The sequence below is a fragment of the Anthonomus grandis genome, chromosome 1 (assembly GCF_022605725.1).
Source record: "Anthonomus grandis grandis chromosome 1, icAntGran1.3, whole genome shotgun sequence".
Lineage (NCBI taxonomy): Eukaryota > Metazoa > Arthropoda > Insecta > Coleoptera > Curculionidae > Anthonomus > Anthonomus grandis.
The window spans coordinates 58366089-58391800 of NC_065546.1; the positions used below are offsets into that span (position 1 = coordinate 58366089).

Below are 25712 nucleotides of genomic sequence, written 5' to 3' on the forward strand. Positions count from 1 at the left end.
TGTAAGCAATATTATAGTGCATACATATATTTTTGTTTTAATCTCGGGGTGTCTGCGTTTACAATTACTGACTAGACAATTTTTGTTAAAATTGGTAAAAAATTTAATAAATTTAAAAAGTTTGAATAAATTTAAAAACATATGGATACCAAGAATTTATTAAAAATATATCTTTTTAATATTTGTTGAAGAACGGTTTGATGTCTAGATTTAAGTTATGCATTGTATTAGCACCAACTGCAAATAAAATTTAAAAAAAACTAAATGAACGGTATACCACTTATCAATTATTAAAAAGCCTCATTTAATTCGTGCATTAACACGCCCATATTAAAACAAAAGCAATAAAAATAAAATAAAACTTTTATAAATAAATTTCCGTATTTAATAATATAAGTTTAATATTAATTTGGTATTATTTTATTTAATAAAAAACATAGTTTTCCCGTAAATCAATACCTCAGCTAGCAACGTGAAATTCTAATCCTTTATCTGGTTCCGCACTGTCTTCCGCAGGAACATCCACCATGCCATTATGTCTATATAAATCCCATCTTAAACAATAATCCTGCCTTTCTCAAATATCCTGCACACTTGAACATTCTCAAGCTTTAGATTTATATACCTCGATACGTCTTGATGCTATTCAACGCTTGAAAATATAAAATATATACAAGCAAATAAGTCTGCTGTTAGGAGCGTGATGAGAGCTACGGAAATTATAGAGACAACTTTATCATAATATTATTAGTGCATAACCTTATTTCCTATGACGTAGGTGTATTCTTTTATGCAAGAGATTTGATAATAACCTTTTTTGTTACTTTTGTACGTCTAAAATAACATTTATGACTCAGGAGAACTCCATATAAACACGCAAAACAACATTTGCCCTCTCAGATATTCGAATTAAAATGACGGATTAGCGCGAAACATTTGCAGGGGTCACGGCAAAAAATGTTTAATTAAAATTTTTTTACTTTAATGGCACCGTTTCGACATAATAAAGCGGATTAAGTAACATAAAAGCTAAGTAGTTTTCACTATATTTAGACTTTATGGGTTCAACATGTTGAAATACTAATAAAAATTAAATTTAAGGTTGGTGGAAGGTAGAAATACTTCGGTATACAGGCGTGCATATTAAATACTAAAAACTTTCTAGATTTTCCAGAATATTGAAAAGAGACAATATATATAGACCGAGTTAAACTTATTGATCCAGCCTTTTAACTCTAATACATAATTACGGATTTATCGGTTACTATACACAGCTCTAATAGGTGTAATTTGTATTGGTGCGACCTCTAACGGGTAATAAATAATTTTCTCTTTTTAGTTACTCGCTTGGGCATAAGCCTAATCAATTATTCTCAATTGCGAAGCTCACAAACATCGAAAAGACCGCTATTGCAGGTAAACAGTATTGTTTGGTTAGAATATAAAAGTTCCTCGTTAATAAACTGGAGAGGTTTTTACTATATACTTATACGAACGTGATCGGAATGATTAATATTTAGTTTTAATTCCATAATTTATGGGATTTTTTTTAGGTTTGTATGTACTCTGTAAGTTCAAGATGTTTTTCATTTTTACGAGCTTTCATACAATTTTCTAAAAATTCCTATCACGTACATAGGTATGTGGGCAATAAGGTTTAGTATTTTTCTTTATATAAATGAATAAAAAAATTATACAGTTTTGCTTAAAATAAAAAATGCGCATTCTACCAAGAAATTTGAACGAAAAAACTGATTTTTGAAAAATATTTATCCAAGATCCAAATAAGGATGATCATTAAAGAAAAATATTTTTTGTGGAGTATAGTTCTCTTTCTGCAACCACCATTAAATGTGTTATTTTACGTGAAATGTTTTTTGTTTTAAAGGCATTTTATTAAATACTTATTAGATTTCTCGGTTTTACTATTTTATTTTTTTATTGTTTTTTTATCTATTAGTTTTTTTCGTTTCTCTAAGCCCTGAAGTATAATTTTAAATGCTATTTAAGACTGTCACTTATACATTCAGCCACTGAATTCATTACCCAGACAAACTTCAAATTGTCATGTCAATTCATGGCAAAAGGTGGTTAAAAATAATAACGTGGTGGTGCTAAATGATGTGCAAATTCTAATCTGGATGCAAGGACGCATATTCTTATATCATGATATATTGCTCAATCCAAAAAATTTACAGTTGTATGTATTTGTTCAATGTAAATTATTCAAATTAGATATTTCTTTTGCATTCTCTAGTAGGCATTTCATCATTCAATTCGGCAGCTAGACTTGATCAAAGTTTGATGTTCATCATATCATAATCAAGATGAGCATTTAACAATTTTTAGCATTGTGATAGTAAAAATTCATGGCAATGGCAATTTCATGTTATTTCAAATTATTTCTTAGATTCTCTTTAATGTTTGTTTAAAATTTCATAGGAGGTTTTTTAAAAATACAATTTTTATTCCAGCTTTTGTAGGTGACATATCAGGGCGCAAAACTAGACATATAGTTTTAGGTTTCCTAGTCCATCGCTCTAATTGAAATGCTTTATATATATTTTGTTACTTAAAAATATTCCTGAGATATATTTCTTATTATTATTATTGTTGTAATAATAATAATTATTATTATTATTCATTAATTTGTTGTTTCCATTTTTGCAGGCAGTGTATCAGTGTAACAAAATTAAGAAAAGTTGTCATAAGTTTTCTGGTATTTAAAACTGGCCTTGTTGCTCTAATATTCTTCTTTAATAATACGATATATTTCAGAAGTATATATTTTTATTAAAGTATATTTTGTAGATGAAGTATTAATGTGACAAAACTTTAATATTTTAGGTTTCCTGATGTACTCCTCTAATCCTATTGCTTCAATTTTCTTACTTTTTACTTCTAAATATATCAGAGGTATCTTTTTAAAAATACCTTGGATGTTTTACTTAAATATCTATTTAGATTAATACATTTTTTATTTTTTTTTTTTAGATGACGTTAGGTTTCCTGCTCTATAACCCAGGCTCTATTGCTCTAAATTTCTTATCTTGTTATTTAAAATATTGCTAAAGTATTTCTATAGGGATAGTAAAAATTTATATAACAAAATATTTCTTATTTAAGTTTTGTAGAGTTTTGTAGTGGCGTATAGGTGCGGTATAATTTAAAAAAAAACTTTTAAGTTTTCTGGTCCATAATTCTGATATATTTGCTTTAATTTTCTTTTTTTTTTAATTCAAAGCAATCCTGAACTATTTCTTTAGACATATTTAATGTTTTATTTAAATCCTGGTAGTATTAAATTTTGTATTTCAGTTTTTAAAGAAACCGCATTAATATGAGAAAACTTTAAAAAATGTTATCGAGTTCTAACGCTCCAATTTCCTTTTTTTATTTCAATATAATCCTGAGATGCTTTTTTAGGATTATTTAATTATAATCTCTCTAATTTTAAATTTTTATTTATAAAAGAATTTTAGCACAATGTTAATTATTTCAAACCATCAAAATAATTTAACATCCATTTTCAATTTACTTTCATAATAAAATTATATTTTTTTTGTATAGAAACCATACCAGGTTAAAAATAAAATGTGCTATAAGCTCTAAAAACTAGAAATAATAAAATTTCATGAAAAATAAATATTTAAACAGCATTTAACCTTTATTATAAGTTACTCTAAAAATACTTTTTCTCCATTTAAACCACATTTGAACACCTCCCTACTTCAAACTAATATAACCTTTTAATTCCAGAACAGGACTCCAAAGTCTGTCAATTGAGTTATCACATAATATTTTCATTTTTACTTTCACAAAATTCCAGTACTATGAACAAAATTACCAAAAGCGTCGAAGAAGTTAAATCGGCCATCAGTGACCATTTCCTCGAAGCAAATGCCACCGCGTCAAGTCAAGCTAAAAAAATCGACACCGTCACAAAAAACATCAAAAGGGATCATGAACATTTGGTGGATGTAGTAAAAAAAGCTCCCGCTAATAACGTGAAGCAGGTTCAAAAAAATTACATGGAAAAAGGAAGTGAAATGTTCGATTTTCTTGCCGGTGCCACCGGTTCTAGGCGTACCAGTGTAGACGATGATAACAATGATACTGTGGATGTCAATTTGAGACATTTAAAAGATATCGTGCAAACAGACCTTAAGAACTCCAAAGAGGAGAGTAAACAATTAGTAGACACAACCAAAGCCAAACTGAATAACTTTATCGGTAATTTATTCAAGGATCACTCAAGCAAAGGAAATTTTTCCACCACAGCAGCAGTACTATTTGAAAACTTTAACAAAAAACTCAAGGATGACTTAATAGAAAAAAGTTTAAACGCGCAAAGGACTCGAAGCTCATTATCACCAGATCTGGCAACAATTTTTTACGATCCGAGGGTAAAATCACAAGAAGAAATCGAAGCAGAAAGGCTACTTCAGGAGTACTTCGAAGAAGAGATTCTCGCTTTCAGCGAACAGTCAAAAAACAGCTTTCAAAACACAAACGAAAAAATCCAAAAAGACATTAGCGAGACTATGGAAAAAATTAAGAAAACTTTAGTGGGCATTCAGGAGGTTGCTAATAAAGAGACTGAAAAGGTAAACGATTTTTGTGATTTAAATAGTTTTAATATTTACTTTCATTTTTAGGCTGACTCCAAAAGTTGCCGCAATTTACCTTCAAAAAGTGAAGTGGCGCAGAACCTTAATGACTTCCTTGGAAAGGCTGAACAGGATTTCCAGAAGGTGCAAAAAACTATGAAAAACGACGTGGAGGATAATAAGAATAAAATTAATGAAAACGCCAAATATTATGCGGAAAAGTTTTTGGGGAGGCATTTTGGGGCACGCGAGGACGATGAGAATTATGAATAAACACTTATTTCATATAGGTTTAATAAAAATAATAAAATATTGTTATTTAAAGACTCGTTTTCTACGTTTATGTGTAAAATAAACATTGGCCAAGCCAATAATGCCAATTAGCCAATAATAATGCAATCTATCCAATTGTTAGCACAAAAAAAGTATTTTTAAAATTTATTAGGTTTTTGAAACATATTTCAGCCTATGAATTATTTTTCTTTAAATGCAGCCACCTTGCTTATTTCTTATACACTAATCATTCAGCTAGTGATTTAGCAATGCCGAAACTAGGAAATGATACGTGTATACTGAAACAAGTGTATGAGAAAAAATTACAATAAGGAACGTTTGGAATTTTTTTTTTAAATTATATCTGATTAAATATAGATATTTGTGTATTCTAAAGTTTAAGCAAATAGTTTTAAAATATATTTTATTCGTTTTTATCTTAGGTTTAATGCCTATAATAAAATTGTAAAAAAGAATAGTGTTAACTTTAGGGTAGTTAAAAAACTTAATAATTTAATTTTTTATTAAGTTATTATTCAGGTTACGCGTTATTAGTAACTTTTATTTAAACTTAAGAAGATTTTTTGTGATATATATAAGTTTGTTTCATTATTTATAACTAGTATTTTAAAATATTACATTAAAACACTTATAAATTTTTTTTCTTTTTTTTAATTTATAAGTGTTAATTTCAGTAATTGAGACTACGAAATTACAAACATTTGTTATTATTGGCACTTTCCTTTTATTGTTTTTTTTTTGCAGAAAATTAAAGGTAATTTAAGTTTATAACAAATACTATGCTAAATTACGATTTTTTATTGACAGATAAATATGATAATATCTGCTATCTAGCTGATGCCAAGCTAGTTCGTAACGAAATGACAATAAATTACATTTAGCACTTTAATGATATGAAAATTACAATAGCCGACCCCGGCAGCGCGGTTGGTATGTGCCTGCCTAGCAGTCGTGTGGCTCTAGGTTCGAGTCCCAGATTTGGCATGGTCAGTTGTGAGTGTCCGATTTAGTTTTTAATTATAGAGGTTGTTCCAATTGGAACTCGTGACTAAATGTGCTCAGCACAAGGTCAATAAATAAATAAAAAAAAAAAATTACAATTGTTTCTTCCAAAAAGCCAATCAAAGCAAAAGAAATAAAAAACAAAAAAATAATATATAATACCTTATCAGATAAAAGTTAAAAGAATAAGGATAAATAATGAACAAATAATAAGAAAAAAGACCTAAAAAATAGTAAAAGACATCATGAAAAATAATACAAGAGGCAACAAAAATACACAGGAAATTCTTTAGACCTTCTCAATAAATTAGAATTGGTTCGAGATAAAAAATGTTAAAAAAATTATATATCAACCGAAAAAGAATTTTTAGAAGAAGATGATCATTATTTTTGATGCACAATATATATTTAGAAATATACAAGCATTCTAATCAAACTCTTACGATAAAAATTTATTTAATTCTCTATTGTTATTACCTCATAAATACAGTAATGTAGCAGCATAAATAGCTTTATATTTTATAGCCGTTTACAATATATATGTATAATAATAACCTTTTTCTATATCTAAAAGAAAGAAAAATGTATTGTTATATTTAATAGACCTTCTTAATTAATTATAAATACTTTATGAGAACCTCTATAGTAATTACTACTATGTTTCTATATAAAAACTTTAATTTTTGTTATTTATCTAAGTAAATTCGTTACTTTGCTAGTCAAATTAGCATTATTTTTTTTCTTTGAAGTTTTTTTTGTTATACAAGGTGTCCGGAAAAAGGAGGCCAATCCGCCGGCCACATATAGGGTGGACCAAAATAATGCGATTTTCGTTATGTCATTTTTTAAATGGGCCCTCGGTATTCAATATACAGAGCGTCAAAGTGATAAATATAGAATCTTTTTTTTAAAATAAGTCGAGTGTTTCATAAGATATTAAATTAAAATTTGGTATGAGGGGGTTTTTTGGACCGAGAAACTGAAATCCGTTCACGAATTTGCTATACCTTGCAGAGGGCGCCACCTGCGGTATATTGCATGTGTTAAAAATACCAAAACTTTTTTGTACACCTGTATAATAAAGTTCTAGTAAAAAATTCTGATTACCCAATTTTTTCTTGTAAAAAAAGTATTCTTAGTAAATGTCGGCCTTAGCTAGCTACTTCTTTCTAAACAAATTGGCTGACCTCCCGGATCCAGGAACTTTTTACGTACTGTCAAAGTAACAAATTTAAATGCTTCTGACGTTCTTACAAGCTTCTCAATTACTCCTAAAATAAATCTACGTTTTTTAATTACATATTTGTATTTGGTGTGTTTTCTTACAACTTATAAAACCATAATGGCTCATAGACCAAGAAATGTACCCTTTTCCGAAATCGCCGATATGTTTTTGATGTTTGGCAAGTTTTAAATATTATTGTAAACGGTAAATACCTGTCAATTCTTAACTAGGAAAATGTTACTCCAATGCTAGTTTAACCGCTAGACGCTATACCCAAACCGATTTCATCCCAAAATAAAATATTTTTTAAATTTGATTAACTGCCTAAGGGAGACTGGAAGTTTCAGCGAAAGACGGAAGGGTAATTGCGGCGAATCTCGTGCGATGCAATCAGGGCAAGGGGAAGAAATTTGAAGAATTGTCGAAGAATCACCAAACATTACTACTAGGGTTTTGGCTGAACGGGTGGGAAATATTAGGAAAACCGAGACACATCATATTTTATGGAGTCAACAACTTTATCCAATTCATCTTCAAAAAGTACAGGATCTTTTATACGACGATCCCGAGGCAAGACTTGCCTTTTGTAGATGGTTATGTGAAATGAATAATAGAAATGTGGATTTTCATATCATATTGGTTGAACAGAATCCTAGGGCCATAGTTGAGACACATCATCAAGTGGGCTGGTGTTGTGGATAACTTTCTTTTAGGATCTGTCATTTTACCAGGTAATTTGACTGGTGAATTATTTTTGTTGTTTCTACAAGAAATACTGCCCGATTTGCTTGATGATTTGCCTCTAAATTTAAGACAAAATCTTTGGTTTCAACTCGATAGTGCTCTGGCTCATTTTGCCAGAAATGTTAGAAACTATTTACTTCAAGTATTTTCTAATCGCTGGATTGGTAGGGGTCGAGATGCTCCTGTTCCGTGGCTACCTCGTTCGCCCGACCTTACACCTTTGGATTTTTCAGTCTGGGGATGTATGAAAGATTTTGTGTATATGGTTCCGATTTTAAACGAGGATCATTTCAGGGAAAGAATCCTTGCAGCTGGAGAGTATTTCAGGTTAAAACCAAATATTTTTCATTAATAAAGAGAGCTCGTATGTGTATACAAACAAATGGAGGTCACGTTGAATAAATAATTTAGGTTGAATATTTTATGATTTTGTTATAATAAGTAATTTAGCATTAATTTAGAAACAATAATTTACGTTTATTTTGTTAACTTGTTAAAAGGTATCTAGATTTTAAAATTAAGATATCTAATAAACGGATTCTCAGGCCGACATTTACTAAGAATACTTTTTTTACAAGAAAAGATTGGATAATTAGAATTTTTTACTAGAACTTTATTATACAGGTGTACAAAAAAGTTTTGGCATTTTTAACACATACAATATACCGCAGGTGGCGCCCTCTGCGAGGTATAGCAAATCCGTGAACGGATTTCAATCTCTCGTTTCAAAAAACCTCCTCACAGCAAATTTTAATTTGTTATCTTATGAACACTCGACTTACTTAAAAAAAAAAACGATTTTATATTTCTCATTTTGACGCCCTGTATATTGAATACCGAGCGCCCAATTAAAAAATGGCATAACAAAAGTCGCATTATTTTGATCTACCCTATATGTGGCCGGCGGATTGGCCTCCTTTTTCCGGACACCCTGTATATTATCATTTAGCATTTTATTATAAATATAAATAGATTTGGTATACTATTTTGTATTTAAAATACATACCTATAACTTTCCCTAAGAGCGTATTTAGAGTTCCTCAAATTAAGTTATTTTATTTATTTTAAGCACAAAAATTGAAAGAACACAGCGATGCCAATATTTGGGCAATCGGGTCTTTTTCTAGTTATATTTTTAACTGAAAAACTGGTATTATTTTTTGGAAATAATATCTTTATCGTTTCAAAAAAAAAAAAAAATATTAACAAAAAAAATTACTAAAAGGCCTAAAAATCGGATGTAAAGATAGATCAAGTGCCAACCATTGGGCAGTTTACCCTATTGCAAAAATTTTGACGTATATTTTTGAAAAAAATCCCATTTCATATACATCGCTTAACTTTCTGTTATGCACAAAAATAGAAAAATGTCAGAACTTTAATCCAGTTATTGCACATGACAGAACCGATAAGAAAATCCGCTTTTCCTAGACATATCTGACAACTGAAACGCGATAACTGGAAAAAACCTTTTGGAAATTCGCATTGCTCGCTTTAATCTTTCATCGTACTATATCGTTTTATAACTGGAGCCCTTAAATTTCATATTTCTCCATGCCGACGCATAAATTTCTCCAATATAGAGTTTTATTAGCTAGTTTTAGGTCGAGTTTCATTTCGGTCGGTTATATGATTAGTTGCACTTTGTTTTTAAAAATAACACTGTTAAAAAATTATTCAATTTCATAATTTTTATCGCACTAATTTGAACGAAATGTTTATAATGAATTGAGCCAAAACAATTGAACCGTAAATCCAATTTAAATGCGTTTTCTGGCCGATAGAACAATTTTCCACGTATATATCCCCGTGTACGTTTCGATAATATATGCAACCCGTTGTTCAATTTTACGTTTGAAACTAAATTACGAAAAAACAAATTATAACCCTGGTTAAAAATCGCGTAAATTAGTGTTTCATCGAACTCTTTAAGGCCATGTGTGATTAGTCAAGGACAATTTTTTTAAATTTTATGCATAAATTAAAGGGATATGTAGTCAATTTAATTATTTAGAAATTTGTCTTTCAGGTCCATTTATATAAGGAGGGCTAAAAAATTCAATTGTATTTATAATTTCCTATTATATTCTTACTCGTTTTGTATTATATACACTAGCAAATCGCGTGTTTATCCACAGTTAACCAAGCGTTAACAAAATCATTATACCTGATATAGAGGATACGTGAACTTCAATTTGTCAACTATTCAGTAACCGTAATGATTTTTCGGCCTTTTATTTGCATAAAATAATAAATGTGTATTTTTTCTCTTTTTTTATGTAGTTATGTTGAGTTTGCAAATAAAAAATATTTATTATTATTATTATTATTTTGTTTTAAAAGTAACATTTTTCTTTTAAAGGCATAATTTGGATTCGAAGAGATGGCTCTACGTAAGTAAACACGTATATTGGCAGCTGCGTTAATTTTTTTATTGATTTTCTGAGGTTTATTAAGGAAATTAAATATTACTAGTTTGAACCCGTCGAAATTCGATGCTAGAACACAGGCCAAAGCATGTTAAAAAAAGTAATCTATAAAATTACCCGTCTTTCAATTCAAAGAACTTCTTTGTAGACAACATTTGAAGTAATGTTGCCCTTGGGTACTATTTATACTTTTAAATTGTCAAACGGTCGGGCGTGAGACATAGCTACGTATGGCTGGCCATAGCTAAACACCGGTTCCGGTAAATAAATATAAACCCGTTCTAGAGTTTGTCCTTGAGCCTTGTTTATAGTCATGCAAAAAGCAAGACGAATGGGGAATTGGCGTCTTTTAAAACTAAATGGCAGTGAACTATCTGAAGGCGTAAGATCTATTCTAGGAATTAATACCCTTTGTCCTGTTTTAACTCCTGTGATAATTTCCAAATCTAAACAGTTTTCATACATGTCTTTTAATTAATCTGGTTCCATTTAATAGGCCTTGAGATACATTTAAACTTCTTAATAGCATCATAATGGCACCCACCTTTAATGTCAAAATATGAGGAGGTAAACCGCTTAATTCCAAACTATTTAAAAACTCTACTGGAAATTGAAGAATTTCGTTTTCTTCTTCAGTGACTAAATGATTTACACTAACATACGTTTTTGTGATTCCAGGTATTAAATCTAAAACTTTTGTATTAATGTGATTGCAATGTTCGTTTTTTGATGTAAGAATTGCGTATTTGGAGACTTGTATTACATCTTCAGCTTTTAGAAATCCAACGCCAAAATCGGTCACGATGTCCTGTTTGCTTATTATACTTAAAGGCAATTCAATCAAAACTGAATTTTCAGTTTGCTCATTACTTGAAGCAGGATATTCACCATTGCCAATTTTAAGAAGAAAGTCACTAAAGTCTTGCTCTTCCGATTTAGCGCGCATGTTTTTATACAATTTAAATATTTTAAATTTCGACCACAGTGGAGAAAATTTAATACAATGGTGAACAATTCTCTCGAAGAGTGAGGAACAACCGGCAAAACTTGTCGAAAGTCTCCCCCAAGCAAAATTATTTTACCTCCAAATGATGTTTATTAGCCTTTATATCCTGACCGAAATTTCGACGAATATTCGTCCTAAAATTTTTTGATAAATCATTATCATTAGTAAAGAGCTGTTTTATTTCATCAGGAGTCTTAAAATCAGCCAGTTTAAACTTTTTATTGCTGCAACAAAGACCAAAATATCCAGAGGAGTTCGTTGCATATGAAAAAAATAGTACAAAACAGTAATCACATGTGGTATCCAAATTGCCTAAGCTAAAAGAAGGCACAACGTTTGAAATGTTGTTTGATACAGCACGTCTACACTTTTGTTTTAGGTAATTGTATTGGTTCTGTATCCGTTTCGTTAACTTTTCACTGTAACCAGTCAAAGTTTTTTTTCGCTTACGTTTATTATTTTTAGACTGTTGAAGAACATTGCTTTCCTTAACAAAACTTGTGTTTTCATTTTCCGCAAAATATGTGGGGCGAAAACGTAAAACACTATAATGACCCCTATCAAGATTGCCAAAAAAAAGCAAATTGCATATAATATTTCCTGAGCCATACTCTTGACTTTCATTATTTTCATCCCTATATACCCTAAATAAATAGTTAGAAAACAACTGCCCAATGCAGTGTAATTCAACATGACCCGCATATTCACCATCCAACGATAGCAAGTTTTCGTAATCTACTGCGTTTCTGATCGGCAGTCTGTAAAATAAATCTCCTATAATAAAATTTCGGTAAAACTCCCATTCATTTTTAACCTTTTCCACAACCATTAATCGTATTTTCCTATGATGTCCATCGTTATTATACAAATAATAAGAAATCGATCGAAATAAACAATTTCCATCTCCTAAAATAGGAATAACTTCTCTTTCCATATTTATTTCCCAAATTAACAACTCGAAAAATGAGAATAAGGAAAAAACGTTCTTAACTTTTTTTAATACCCTTTAATCAGACAAAACAATAAAATCCGAAATAAAAAACGAAACAAAAGCAACCTATTTCGGAAATTCTCTATAACCTAAAACTTATTAAAAACAATAAAAACTTAAAAACAGTATTCGATTATATAAATAGAAAAAAAAACAAACGCAACGCCAACTATCCTATAATAACAAAAAAGAAATAAACACAGCGACAACTATCCTAACTTTATCAAAATTATAAACGATCAGCGACTACTACGATCCGAACACGAAATGTTGAAAGTAGAGCAACGCACAAAACACAAATATAGAGAAATGTGTGTTGCCTAATGAACAGACAGAAATTCTGTTGACAGCTTTATTGACGTTGTTGACAAAGACGGGGGCATCCATCTTGGGTGGCGTGTGGCGGGAAATTTAAGCTTCATCTATTGCCTGATATTTAAATTTCAAGTAATTTGCAGTTGCATTACAAAGTTGATGCGTTAACTGACGAGTGATGAGATATATTTTAATAGAATTTTATTTTATTTAAAAAAAAAACAATATGCTTATCATTTTAGAAATACCCACATTTAATTAAAATCGTTAATTTTAAATGTTGAGAAAAAATAAAAATATTGCATCTCAGACATCCCTCATTACTTTAATCAAGAATTAACACATCAACTAAAATGTTATTTAATTTAAATTTGGTTCTCAAGACATTGCTTATTTAAGATATTTAGCTATAGATACTTACCAAGAATTATAAATTGGCCCGATAGATATGGGACTAAATTTTAAATTAAAAAAAAACAAAGCTAAATTGTCTTTTAAATGTTTTATTTTAAGATGAATTAAAATAAATTTAACAAAGGGTTTTAAAATGCATAAAAAAGTTACAATATAAATTAAATACTCCAAACTGTAGGTATGGTATTAATAAGACCTTTTATGTCAAAAATAGAATTTTTACAGGTATAAAGCATATTTTAACTGAAAATCCTAATTTCTGGAGTTTCAGAAAAAAATTATCTACTTTTTTTTGTTTCCATAAGTGTATAAAACATGATAAGAAATATGTAACAAACATACCTAAATAAAAAATTAAACATATATATTTTTTAACCATCTATACAATTGCAATAAAATAATATATATCCACAAATTATGGAAAACAAAATATAAGCTCTTATAAAGACAGAAACTGAACCTATCTCTTGAAATAAATCTGGCTTTTCATTGTAAATAAGTTAATTAATAATGACTAGATATAACACAAATACATATGTACGAGTTAATATGCATGTTTTTTTCCATTTTATTTTTTTAGTATAAGCAAATAAAAACAAAATATGACTTTTGATTAGTCACAATTGGGTAAAGATGTCACAAGTCAGTGGGGTTGTCTCCAGTAAGTATGCAACATGAAACATAAGAAAACAGATTTAGAGAGTGTATTGTGTATACAATATTATATATTCTATCAGGTTAAAATCTCCTAAAAGTATTTCATCCTAATGATCCAAAATACATAAGTTTTCATTATTAGTAAGTATTGATTATCACATTAGTTATGATTACAATTAATTAAGGTTCTAAATAATACCGTAAAGGATTAGATATTAGTCCATAATTTTACTTTAAGCTAATAATATGAATTTAATTATGGGTCAGTAAAAATAAAATAGGACTGTAAAAAGCACAGCATTTACTATCAAAATATCTCGGGTAATTTAGGTATTTTAAAAAATAAGATATTACATACTAAAATCTTAGCTAAAAAGTTAAAAAACTAAATTATTCTGATTGTGTATGTGTAGGATCATGAGTATTAAATGAGGATATTTAAGATTTTTGTCTTTTTAAAGGCATTTTAGATTGTCAAATATTTTTCTGTTTTTTAGAATGACCAACACTTAAAGGTTGTTGTTGTGGTTTTGAAGTTGGCTTTTGATTTTATACTTTAAATATTTATAAACCAACCAAAACTTTTTCTCTAAATTGACTAAATGACCATGGCTATCCATCCATAAATGTGTATAACTTAAGGTGGATTAAGTCGATTAGGGAAATCAGTTTTTGAGAAGTATATGTCAATCTGTTTTCGTTAAATTGAACAAATATGTATTGTGTTTATACTCAATGTGAATATCATTTCTATTTAAGAACCAGAAGTGTTTGGAGCAAACATTTTTAGTCGGACTTACATGACAGACAAGATTTTTGTAAGGATGGATTCAATGGCAATTAAAAAAAATTATGATTTCTGTGACTGTCTGGGTAATTCCTCATATATAAACTAGTGAATAAAGGATATTTGCATGAATATCCTAATCTAGATGAAGACAAGGAAAAGGAAATACTTCATATTTTCCCAGTGAAGGTTCAAGAATTAAAACTGAATTGTAAAAAAAAAGTTAAATTGAGAACAGTGACATAGATATATCCAAAATAAGATTAAATCTATAATTATATCCTGGAAAATGATAATACATCCAAGATACACCTAAATATTATTAGAAAACATTTTAGGTATGTCATAATTGAAATTTACCTGTCTCCTGCTCTATGTAGTTGCACGATGATTCGATGTTGGCATATTTTTTGTAAAATAATGTATCAACCCAGAACTCAAAAAAACTACAAAAAGCTATAAAATTACTTAAAAACTTTAAATTGGAAGAAAATAATGAGGCTTGGCTTGTTTTCCACCCAAAGAAAACTTAAAAAAGACAATCGTCAAATACGACAGTTAAAATGTCACTATTGTCATATTTAATGTACGTCAAAAATTAGACAATCAGAATCAATCGGCCATCTTGGGTGGCAGACTATTCCGCCCCGCCACATTCAACCTTCATACCAGTGGAGCAACGATCAACAATGAAGCAAGTGCCTCTGGCAGTAGTAGTTATAACCTATCGTTCGTGTGACGTCAGATGTGCATGTCGCACCTCGAGTCGCCTCGCCTGGTCTTGTCGATCCACGTATCAGCGCATTCGCCATACTGCACAGATAATGTTATCGGCTTAAAAACTATATTGTTTTTATAAAAAAATATACGCAATAAAACAATAAAAAAAATAGCGTTGGAAGGTCTCGGTAACCAGAGGATTATTTAAAAAAAAAGATCGTGTAAATTGATGCAATACGACTCTCTCACCAACTTGCTGAAAAATTTGGCTTAGTGTATTAAATATATAGATTCTTAGGTTTAAAGTGACCAGTAACTCGATACTTACTATAATGCCTCACTATTTAGTATGTTCTTTTACCTAAGGACTCTTTTACCCAATACAAGCATTGTTGCAAACAAACATGGTGCTTAATATTTAAATGTTAATTAAATGCCTTCCTTAACTTTAATTATAGTCATATTATTCATGAAATTCTTCGTCTAGAATAATCAGTTAAAAATAAATATGTATAGCATTAAAATCTGTAAAATATTTCGATTTAAATCAGAAAGCTATAATTAAACACTTCTAAACCTTAAGCAAATTAATCAGACATTATCATTTATTTACTCGATCAATTAATTGAAAAGAAATATATACAGCTTAAACATCTGCAAAATATTGCTTGATGGATAAGAAAGCTATAATTAAAAGTATCTAAGCCTTAAACACTTTAATCAAACGGCTCATACTAATTAAATATGCCAGTTAACTGTCTTCCTTGACTTTAAAGTAGTATTATTCAAAAACTTCTCCCTACTGAATAAATGAATTCAAAAGAAATATGTGAAGTAGAAAAATCTGTAAATTATTTATGAATTCAAAAATCTACAATTAAAAACTTCTGAGTTGCAAGCAATTTAACCAGATGGCTTATAATAATTATTAAATAGGCTATTGAATTATATTATTTAATTTTAAAATCATTTTAGTTAAAGGCTATTTACAATGGAGTACAAAAATAAAGAGCACATTGCATAAAAACATTTGTGTAATTGAAAATTAATTTCCCAAATATATGCACTAAGACAAGAAATAGAAATAAAACTTTTAATTATTAAATAAGCACTTTCCAAACGTTCAATGAGCTTTGAATGTTTAACAAAATATTAAAAACTCTCAAATAAGAACTATTTATTGAATAGTGTGAAATTCTTTAATGAATAAAACATTTATATTAAGTAAAAATAGCTTTTTTAAAGTTAAAATAATCTTTCTCATATATTGCATAAAACAACACGCCGAAGGGGTTAATATAAACTTTTATAAATGTTGAAATAATATATTCAGGAATTTTAGGAAACCCTTTTAAATCTTTATTTTAATATCATTAAAATGATTAAATATGGTTTTTTAGGATTTTAAGAAAACTGCCTGTTAAAAAACAATATTCATCAAAATACTAATCAAGGTATATAAAAGGTTTCGTGAATGTTTTTTAATTGGATCAGCATTTTTTTTTCATCCATGCGTACCCTAAACTGGGTATTAGGAATTTTAAACCAGATAAACATTGAAATTTGACCAAAAAAGAAAAATGATATACATTAGTAAGTTTTGAATATGTTATTAAAAAAAACCGCTACAAGTTAAGGAAATAGAAAATATTTTAAAATAAAACATTTTTTTTTTAATTAATAAAAAAGGTAAAATTCTTATAGAGAAATATTTCAAATAAAAGTTAAGTAAAATAAAAAAAGAGTATATTCACGTGAAAAGAAGTTGACTTTATCTGTCTAGAAAAATTGATGAAAAACTGCTTTTGATTAAAATTGAATAAATTAATTTATTTCAATTTTTTTTTTAAATATATTTGTAGTTAGAGCTTTTGGGACATTCATATCCATTTAAGTTTTGCATGGCTTTAATTAATTTTGGAAGTGTTATACATATATGGGGCACAATTATTATTAAAAAATCTATTTTGCGTAATATACATAATTTAGGTTATTTTATTTACGATTATTGAATTATAAGCAAATAAAAAAGAATTTCTGTGAGACGGGAATTTTCATTTGTTGATTTGAGGAAAAAATTTAAAAAATTATATATATATATATATTTTTTTTTCAGAATTTCGAAAATCATGAAGCAAAAATTGGTCAAATTAAAAAAAAAATTATATTAAAAAATTAATAAATAATTTATTGAAGAAAGAAAAATATTTTTTTAATAAATTTCTAGGTACCAAAAATATTAATAAAAATAGCCTCCTTTAAATAAAAGTTATATAAGGCATTTTTATATAAAAGAAAATGAAGTTAAATTATAAGAGAAGTCTAGAAATTTGCAAAAAGAAAATTAATTTTGCCATAATATTAAATAATAATAATGCATTGTACGAACTAAAATTTACGAGGTCAGTCACATTTTAGTAGGGAAAATCATTTACACACATTTCACTTCTAAAACCCTAGAGTTAGGAATTTTAATAATAAATTCGATTTTCATCAAAATTTTAGCTCGCGTATAGGGGAAACGAAAATAGTTATAACCCCAGGGGCAAATTTCATTCAAATAGAGACACTAAAGAAAGTAGGTTATTCTATTTAAATAAAGAAGATAGTAGTAGCATACAAGTGAGTTCAAGTTTTTCAAGGTTCAAATTTTTTCGTCCCAATGTTACTTATATAAATGGGTTAAGCTTCATTTAAGCAAAATACAAGAAATTGAAACTATTAATTAAAACAGGAACATCTATTAGTGTAGAGATTGAGTTATATAAAATAATAAAAACGTTAATTACATTACTCAAGTAAAAATAAAATAAATAGTATTTCAGGCTCAACATATCTAGAAAATTGCTAAAGTATTAAATAATAAACAAATAGTAGCACCGATCTCATATTCCAAGGCGCTATGTAAAATATTCTTCAATTTAACACTATTAATTTTTTAACCCGCGTTAACGGCGTTATTATTATATAGTCGCAGACTATATTATGCACGCCACGTCGGGCCCGAAAAATCGTGTTTTTTTGGAAATAAAAATTCATATCTTTGGCTGTATGGCTAGCGAAACGATGAAATTTGGCATAGAGTCTCTCAATACATTGGGAATGATGGATCCGTAAACGAATTTTTTTTTCGGTACCACCAAACGGAGCTGTACTGTTTCAAAGTCAAAAATTCGTAAAAAAACGGGTCAAAATTCATTTTTGCACGAGATCTCAATTTTAACGCTGTCAAAAAAATTGAAATTTTTAGGCATAAAAGACTTTATAGTAATTCATGTCTGTATACTTTTTGGGCCCGATCGGTATACAGGGTGAGTTATTATAAGCGAACAAAAGTGACTAAAAAAAAAATTGAAACTTCTCCAGAGGCTAAAAAAAATTTTTTATAAAAAAAGTGTTTCGGCGAAAAGACTTCGTTTTATAAGAGATTTAACATACTTGGAGCTTTTTTTTGTAAAAAATTTATTTTACGAGTTCTGGCATTTTCAGTTTTTTGGAATTTTCTGCCAAACGATACTTATTTTGGGAAATTTTTTTTTTTCAAAAAATAACTTCATCCTTTACCTTTCATATGCCATATAACCGAAATTTTCGTAAGCCATACAGGGCGAGCAATAATGAACTTTACCCATGAAGGTCCGACCCGAAAATCACATTTTATTTAATAACTTTTTCGTAGTAGCATCTGGACCATTTATATTCTCAGGCATTAAATACTTTAATAACCCCAATATCTATGTAAAATTACAATCTTCCAACATTAATAGGTTCTGAGCAATTCGAATTTTCGCGTTTAATTCATTTGCCACGTCCCTGTACATGGTGAAAAGATCAGACATCATCTAAAAGATCCGAAATTTTGTTTTACAACACATACTAAAATTTCAGGGTTCCAGCGTTAGTACAAGTACCCGAAAAATGCGATTTTATGAAAAAAGTCCATTTTTTTGCGTTTTTGCAGGTAATTGGAGGTGTCAACCTAAACTCTGATGAAATGGCTAGTGGGAACAATACTTTGACGCATGGTGGATACAAATTTTTTGCTCGTGACAGGTGGCCGGGACTTGGTTGGGTTTTTTGTAAAATTATGAATGAAAATGAACCGGAAACGATCAGGGAAAGGAAGCACCGAATCAGAAAATGAATGGGCTTTCCGAATCTGTGCATATCAATTGGGGAAATTGTGTATTGCGGCCAGGAAAATTCGGCAAACATTTTGACGTCTTCGAAAAATGCCGTTTTTTTGAAAAGTCAGTGGTTTTATACCGGGGTGAGACGAAATGAAATTTGCCCTATTATTTTATTAAAATTATTTGAATATATACACGGGTCAGTCGTAATGATCTATTTAATTTAAAATAAAAATTTAGATATTTTGTGAGTTTTTACTATTTAGTTTATTATTAATATATGTTAATAATTCTTAAAGATTGCTTTTGGGTTATAAATAAAATTTTTTTGAAATTATTGATTTTTAAGGTTAGTCGAGTATCATAACTTTTTTGGTATTGGTGCGATTTGGTTGAAATTTGGTACCTAGTACCTATTTCGGATAAGATTAATAAATTTTTACAGATATTTGACATGACTATGTTTTAAGGTCACGTGACTACCTTAACTTTCTTCCTATTTGTCCGATTTGATTGAAATTTGGTATTTGGGGTTTATTTAGGATGCAATTATTAATTTTTCACAGATATTTGACATTTGACTTCCAGGTCACGTGACTATTGTAACTTTTTTGCTATGAGTCCGATTGGGTTCAAATTTGATATTTATGCTTTATTTAGGATACAATTAATAAATTTTGACAGATAATTGACAAATTATATTTTAATGTCACGTGACTCTCATAATTCTTTTGCTATTGATCCGATTGGGTTGAAATTTAGTATTTGGGCTTTATTTAGGATGCAAGTAATAAATTTTGCCAGAAATTTGACATATTGAATTTTAAAGTCACGTGACTTCCATAACTTTTTTGCTATGGGTCCGATTGGGTTCAAATTTGGAATTTGGGGTTTAATTAGGATGCAATTGTTGATTTCTTACAAAATTTTAAAATATTAAGTTCCAGGGTCACGTGACTATCAAAATTTCCTATTCGATTGAAATTTGCTATTAGATGATATGTATATATTTATAGATAATATTTTGTATTACCCTATTCCTTTTATTTTAATTAGTTAAATTATTTCTTAAATTTGCCTTTAAAAAAAAATTAAAAAATCATCGGTTCGAATACATAGGCTTTAAAGGGAACTTATCTTCTTTCGTAATATTGTAGCATTATTATAGATTTTGAAAAATTTTGTCATAAGGCTTTTTCATTACTTTTTGAATGGTCTTTAGCCAGAAAAAAGAAATTTTGAATTTGGAGCATGTTTTGAAAAATTTTCATTTTGGGCCGGATTTTGTTTGAAAATCGATAAATGCAAATAAATAGGTTTTCTGTTCATTTTAGAGTCAAATCGATAATAACCTTTTTGAAAGGTATCCTGAAGTAGTACAAGATAGAATAATAAAAAATTAAAGTTTTTTCATAGGGCTCTTGATATTTCGATATTTATGATTAATAGTTTTTTACAATTTTCTCCGAATCTGTGATAGCTATAATCAATTAGTTTTAACATTCGAATACCTCGTAACATTCCCTAGAACTTTTGTTTAAGACAAAAAGTTGTCAGAGTTATAGTTTATTTAGAAAAAAATAAAAACCATTTTTTCACAATTTTTCATGGCTATACCCCTTTCGATTTTGGAGCAAAAAAAAATTTTTTTTTTCTTGGGTTTTTTTTACTTGAAATTGCCATCATAGGGCTTACATTATGATTTGTCGATTATAATTTTAACAAAAAAAAATGGTACCGTGGGAAAAAACGAGCTTTCTTTTATTTTTTTTCACATTTTTACTAATATCTCGGCTTCTATAGCTTCGATTCAATTCGTTGATGGTTTCTATTATTCCTTATTCTTCTCCTGTTAGTTCTTTTTATATTTTATTACAATTGCCTTTCGAAATAAAACTAAAAAATTAAAAAAATCGACGTAAAAACCCGGTTGTGTTATCCCTATACATAGGCTCTTATGGGACCTTATTTCTTCCTTTATATTATGGCACTCGTATAAATCGTGGAAAATTTTGTCATAAAGCTTTTTCGTTAGTTTTTGAATGGTTTTTAACCAGAAAAAAGAAATTTTGAATTTGGAGCATATTTTGAAAAAATGCCTATTTTGAGCCCGGATTTTGCTTCAAAATCGAAAAATGCAAAGAAATAGGTTTTCCGTTTATTTTAGAGTCAAATCGATAATAACCTTTTTGAAAGGTACTTAAAAGTAGTACAGGATAGATAAATAAAAAATTAAAATTTTTCCATAGGACCCTTGATAATTCGATATTTATGTTTCATGGTTTTTCTTTATTTTCTCCGATTTTATGATAGCTAGAACCGATTCGTTTTAACGTACGGATACCTCGTAATATTTCTCATAACTTTTATAAAAGACAAAATGTTGTTAGTCTTATAATTTATTTAAAAAAAAATAAATACCGTTTTTTCGAAATTTTTTATGGCCGTACCCCTTTCGATTTTGGAGCAAAAAAAAATTTTTTTTTTCTTGGGTTTTTTTACTTGAAATTGCCAACTTAGGGCTTACATTATAATTTGTCAATAATTATTTTAAGAAAAAAAAATTATACCGTGGGAAAAAACCAGTTTTCTTTTGTTTTTCCCACATTTTTACTAATATCTCGGCTTCTATAGCTTCGATTCAATTCATTGATGGTTTCTTTTATTTCTTATTCTCCTCAATTCTTTTGATATTTTATTACTATTACATTTCAAAATAAAAAGAAAAATTAAAACAAATCGACGTAAAATCCCTGTTTGTTCTATTTCAAGAAATAGACCCTTATGGGAACTTCTCTCTGAATTTGGTATTTATGGTTTATTTAGGATACAACTAATAAATTATGACAGATAACTGACACTTAAGTTTCAGCCTAGGTCACGTGACTACCGTAACTTTTTTGCTATTGGTCCGATTCTGTTCGAATTTGGTATTCAGGCTTTATTTAGAATACAATTAATATACTTCGACAGATATTTGAAATATAAGATAGTATACTAACACAACGCGACTATATAACAAATTATGGTTCTTTGAAGCATGATACCCCAACCACTGGTCATCTCTTGCCTTGGCATATAAACGTTGGTACACTTGATAATTTTTGTGTTTTTTTTAAGAATTCCTTTATAGCCATTCACAGACAAGACTTAAAGGTTCCAAACTGGTCCCCACGGACCAAAAGTATAGGAGCGAAGCGACTATACTTGTTAAATGATATGGGGGGCACGTATAACTCAATTAGTCAGATAGTCAAAAGGCCGCTATCAATTTACAAATTTCTGTATAACTCACGTGAAACCGAGTATCTCTCATGTGCACCGTCGGTCCGACAATGTTCGACAATTACGTCCATTGATTGTCCATATGGAAAAATGTGTGGGATTTCTTTTGATTTGTGCGCGGCCTTTTGTGGCATTTAGGGTCGCGTTTTTTTGTCAATTGCAAACCTGAAAATTTAATTTTTGGCGGGCGTTCAGGTTTGTTTCGCTTGTATATAATGGAGTATTTTCAGCATTTTTCCTGGGTGTAAATTACATGAAAAAATTTTCATTAAATTACGCTTTGTTATAATATCGCCTTCGTGTTTGCCATTCTAGTTAAGGTTTATCACATTATGGAAAAACCGTCTGTCTAAATTAGCCGGGGCGGTATTGCTTGCATGATGCAGTAACTAGCAGCGAGTAAACTCTCCATTACGTAATAGTGAAAGGGAATAAAAAAAAGTCAAAAAATGCGTGAGAGCAGGCCATTAGAAAAACGCTTATAAACTGAAATTAGTTGCCTTGATAAAGTGGATGTCAAATTATTAATTACTATGTAAGCAGAGGCCACTTAGGTATAAGGCTTCGTGTTAAGTATAGGGCTTAGTTGTTTTGATTCATATAAGGTTTAATAGTAAGGTAGATGATATAAGTTAAAATATAATTTTTTATTTAGCTCGTTGCAACGTAGAGTTTTTAAAGTATATGCATAACTTGATAGGATGTGGATGTAGTTTTTTTTTGAAACAGTTTCTGTCAAAGACATACAAAGCAATTTAGTGCCAATAATAAATGATTTTAGGAAGAAAATCTTATATCAACATATATGTTTAAAAACTACTAGAATTGATTTAGATTCTTTATTTTGTTTCCCTGGTCATTTCACTTAAAATTTAATTCATTGTCTTACTAAATAAATCGCAGTTACTATGCGAATATCACTGGTAAAATTAAAAAATGTATTTTTGTCTCAAAAAAAAGTGTTCCTATTCATAGTGGGTATCTAATAAATTTAAAAAAAAATACCACAAGCAGTATCAATAAACTGTAGTTTTTTTTTGTTTTTAACTTTTTTACGCGAAAACAGTACGTCGTACAAAAGCAAGTCTAGACAAAACATTGCTTCAAAAGAAATTGAAAATAGTACCATTTTTTTTTTAAGTTTTCTCTATTCCCTTAAAATAAAAAAAGGAGAAAAAATTATGAAGAAAAACTCTACACACTTTTTTTTTAATTTTAACACCTGATAGCTCAAAAACTAGTAGGTTTAGGACATAGGTTGATATAATCTTTTTTCCTTAAAGTTACCCGAAAATTCACACTGTGTATTATAGACACCTAATTAATTAACCCGATTTATCAAAATGATACTAATTGATTGATTTAAAAATTGTTTCTACGTTACTCTATAAAATCTACCATAAGAAATTTCATATTGAAACAATACTGTGTAGGGTGCTCTAAACTTAAGAGATCTCGGAAACCATTAAATATATGATAAAAAAAAGTACAAATTGTATTTATAACAGTGTTTGTGATTTATGGTCACAAAATTAACGAATTTAGAGGACACGTATGACTCAATTTAAATTTTAATAATAGTGAAATGTATGCATATAATATTGAATGAAAATGCATAACTTAACTTATTCTAGTGTCTATTTACTTAAGCATAAATTTAACTTTTAATTTAATTACTGCGTTTCCACACTATTCGTTAAAATATGTATTGTGACTATTGGGATATCGGAAGCCGTTAGAGACAGGGAAAAATAGTTGATAATGGTCTCTAAAAGACGAAGCGTCGTGTCATTGAATTTAGATCACTATCATTAAAGAAATAAGCCCTGAGAATGCGAATTGTCTTACCCTACAGTTTAAGATAACACACACAAAATAAGTAAGAGAAAATACTAAAATATTTTGTTCAGCATCAAAGTTGAGGCATTCTGTTTAATTATTATAAATTTTAATCTACGTTAATATATATTTATTAATTAATGTTACAAGGAGTAATGTTAACTAATTTAAACCTAATTTAGCGTAAAAAATTAATAATAAAAATAGATGCATTATTTTTTTACATTGACCATGATGTACATCATACACTTAATTTTGCATCTGAATCGTTTATTGAAAATTTAGTTTCAAAATAGCTCTGTAAGATATTTATTATTAAAACGCATAATTGAGCAGTTTAGGATACGAGTGTAACCCAATTTAAATTGTAATATAATCAAAATATATATTTATATGTTAATGCATAACTTAACTTGATATGGTGTTCATTTACATTTGCATAAGTAAAATTTGTGATTTAAACATCCTTTTCGAGTGATTCTGTAAAATGTGTATTTGAGAAACATATATTGTTGTAACATATATATTAATATGTTTTTCTCGTGATTTCTTCAAATATAGCAAAAAGAATATTTCTACCCGACTGAATCCAACTGGGCGGAAAATCCAAATATAAACCCTCGAGCGAAATCCAGATTTCACACAAGACGGTTATAAAGTCACTATATTCCGAAAACTGTCGGCAAAACTAAGTCGGTAAAATACTGCAACAGTTTAAATTGTGATGAAGCAGCTATGAAACGTCTTGGCGCGACAGTGTTGCCAAATTATTAACATCTGGCCAATCCCTTAATGGTCTGTGCCTGTGCAGAAAAGAGTGAACTGAATTATTTAGTGGGAGAACTGTGACTTATCCCGAAGTATGCTTGCCTAACTTATTTAAGTAGAGCTTAAGAGAAATGGGAAAATATATTTTTTGATCTAACATTTCCATCTTAATTTAACGTTTTATGAAGAAATGATAATAAATTAATATTTTCTTTTTATAAAAATTTTACATATAAAGCAAAAAATACACAAAACCAAGTGGATACCTTTAGGTATATACATACAATAGCCACGTGCGTCATATTATATTGAAAACTCAGCCCCTTAACTCATACGCAAATTTACACTTTCCAGCCCGTGTTTCCGTAAAATCCACACTAGGCTCAAAGGAAAATCCATTCAGGCCATAAAGAGGTGAACTGCATCAAATTACCTTCGTTATTTGCACCAATAAGATCTCCTCCAACTGAATTTTTTATATGACCTGTGAAGTGAA

The 25712-nt window shown here is 29.0% G+C and overlaps 2 protein-coding genes across 5 annotated transcripts in view; one reads left to right on the plus strand and one right to left on the minus strand.

Moving 5' to 3' along the window:
- The window catches only part of LOC126745607 (uncharacterized), a 295984-nt gene that overhangs the window by 251619 nt on the left and 18653 nt on the right, over positions 1-25712 (minus strand). The window lies entirely within an intron of this gene.
- LOC126745601 (uncharacterized) lies at positions 3761-4934 on the plus strand. Its single transcript, XM_050453537.1, has 2 exons — positions 3761-4607; positions 4659-4934. Exons 1-2 carry the CDS (start codon positions 3834-3836, stop codon positions 4881-4883), a joined length of 999 nt encoding a protein of 332 aa, XP_050309494.1. The 5' UTR covers positions 3761-3833; the 3' UTR covers positions 4884-4934.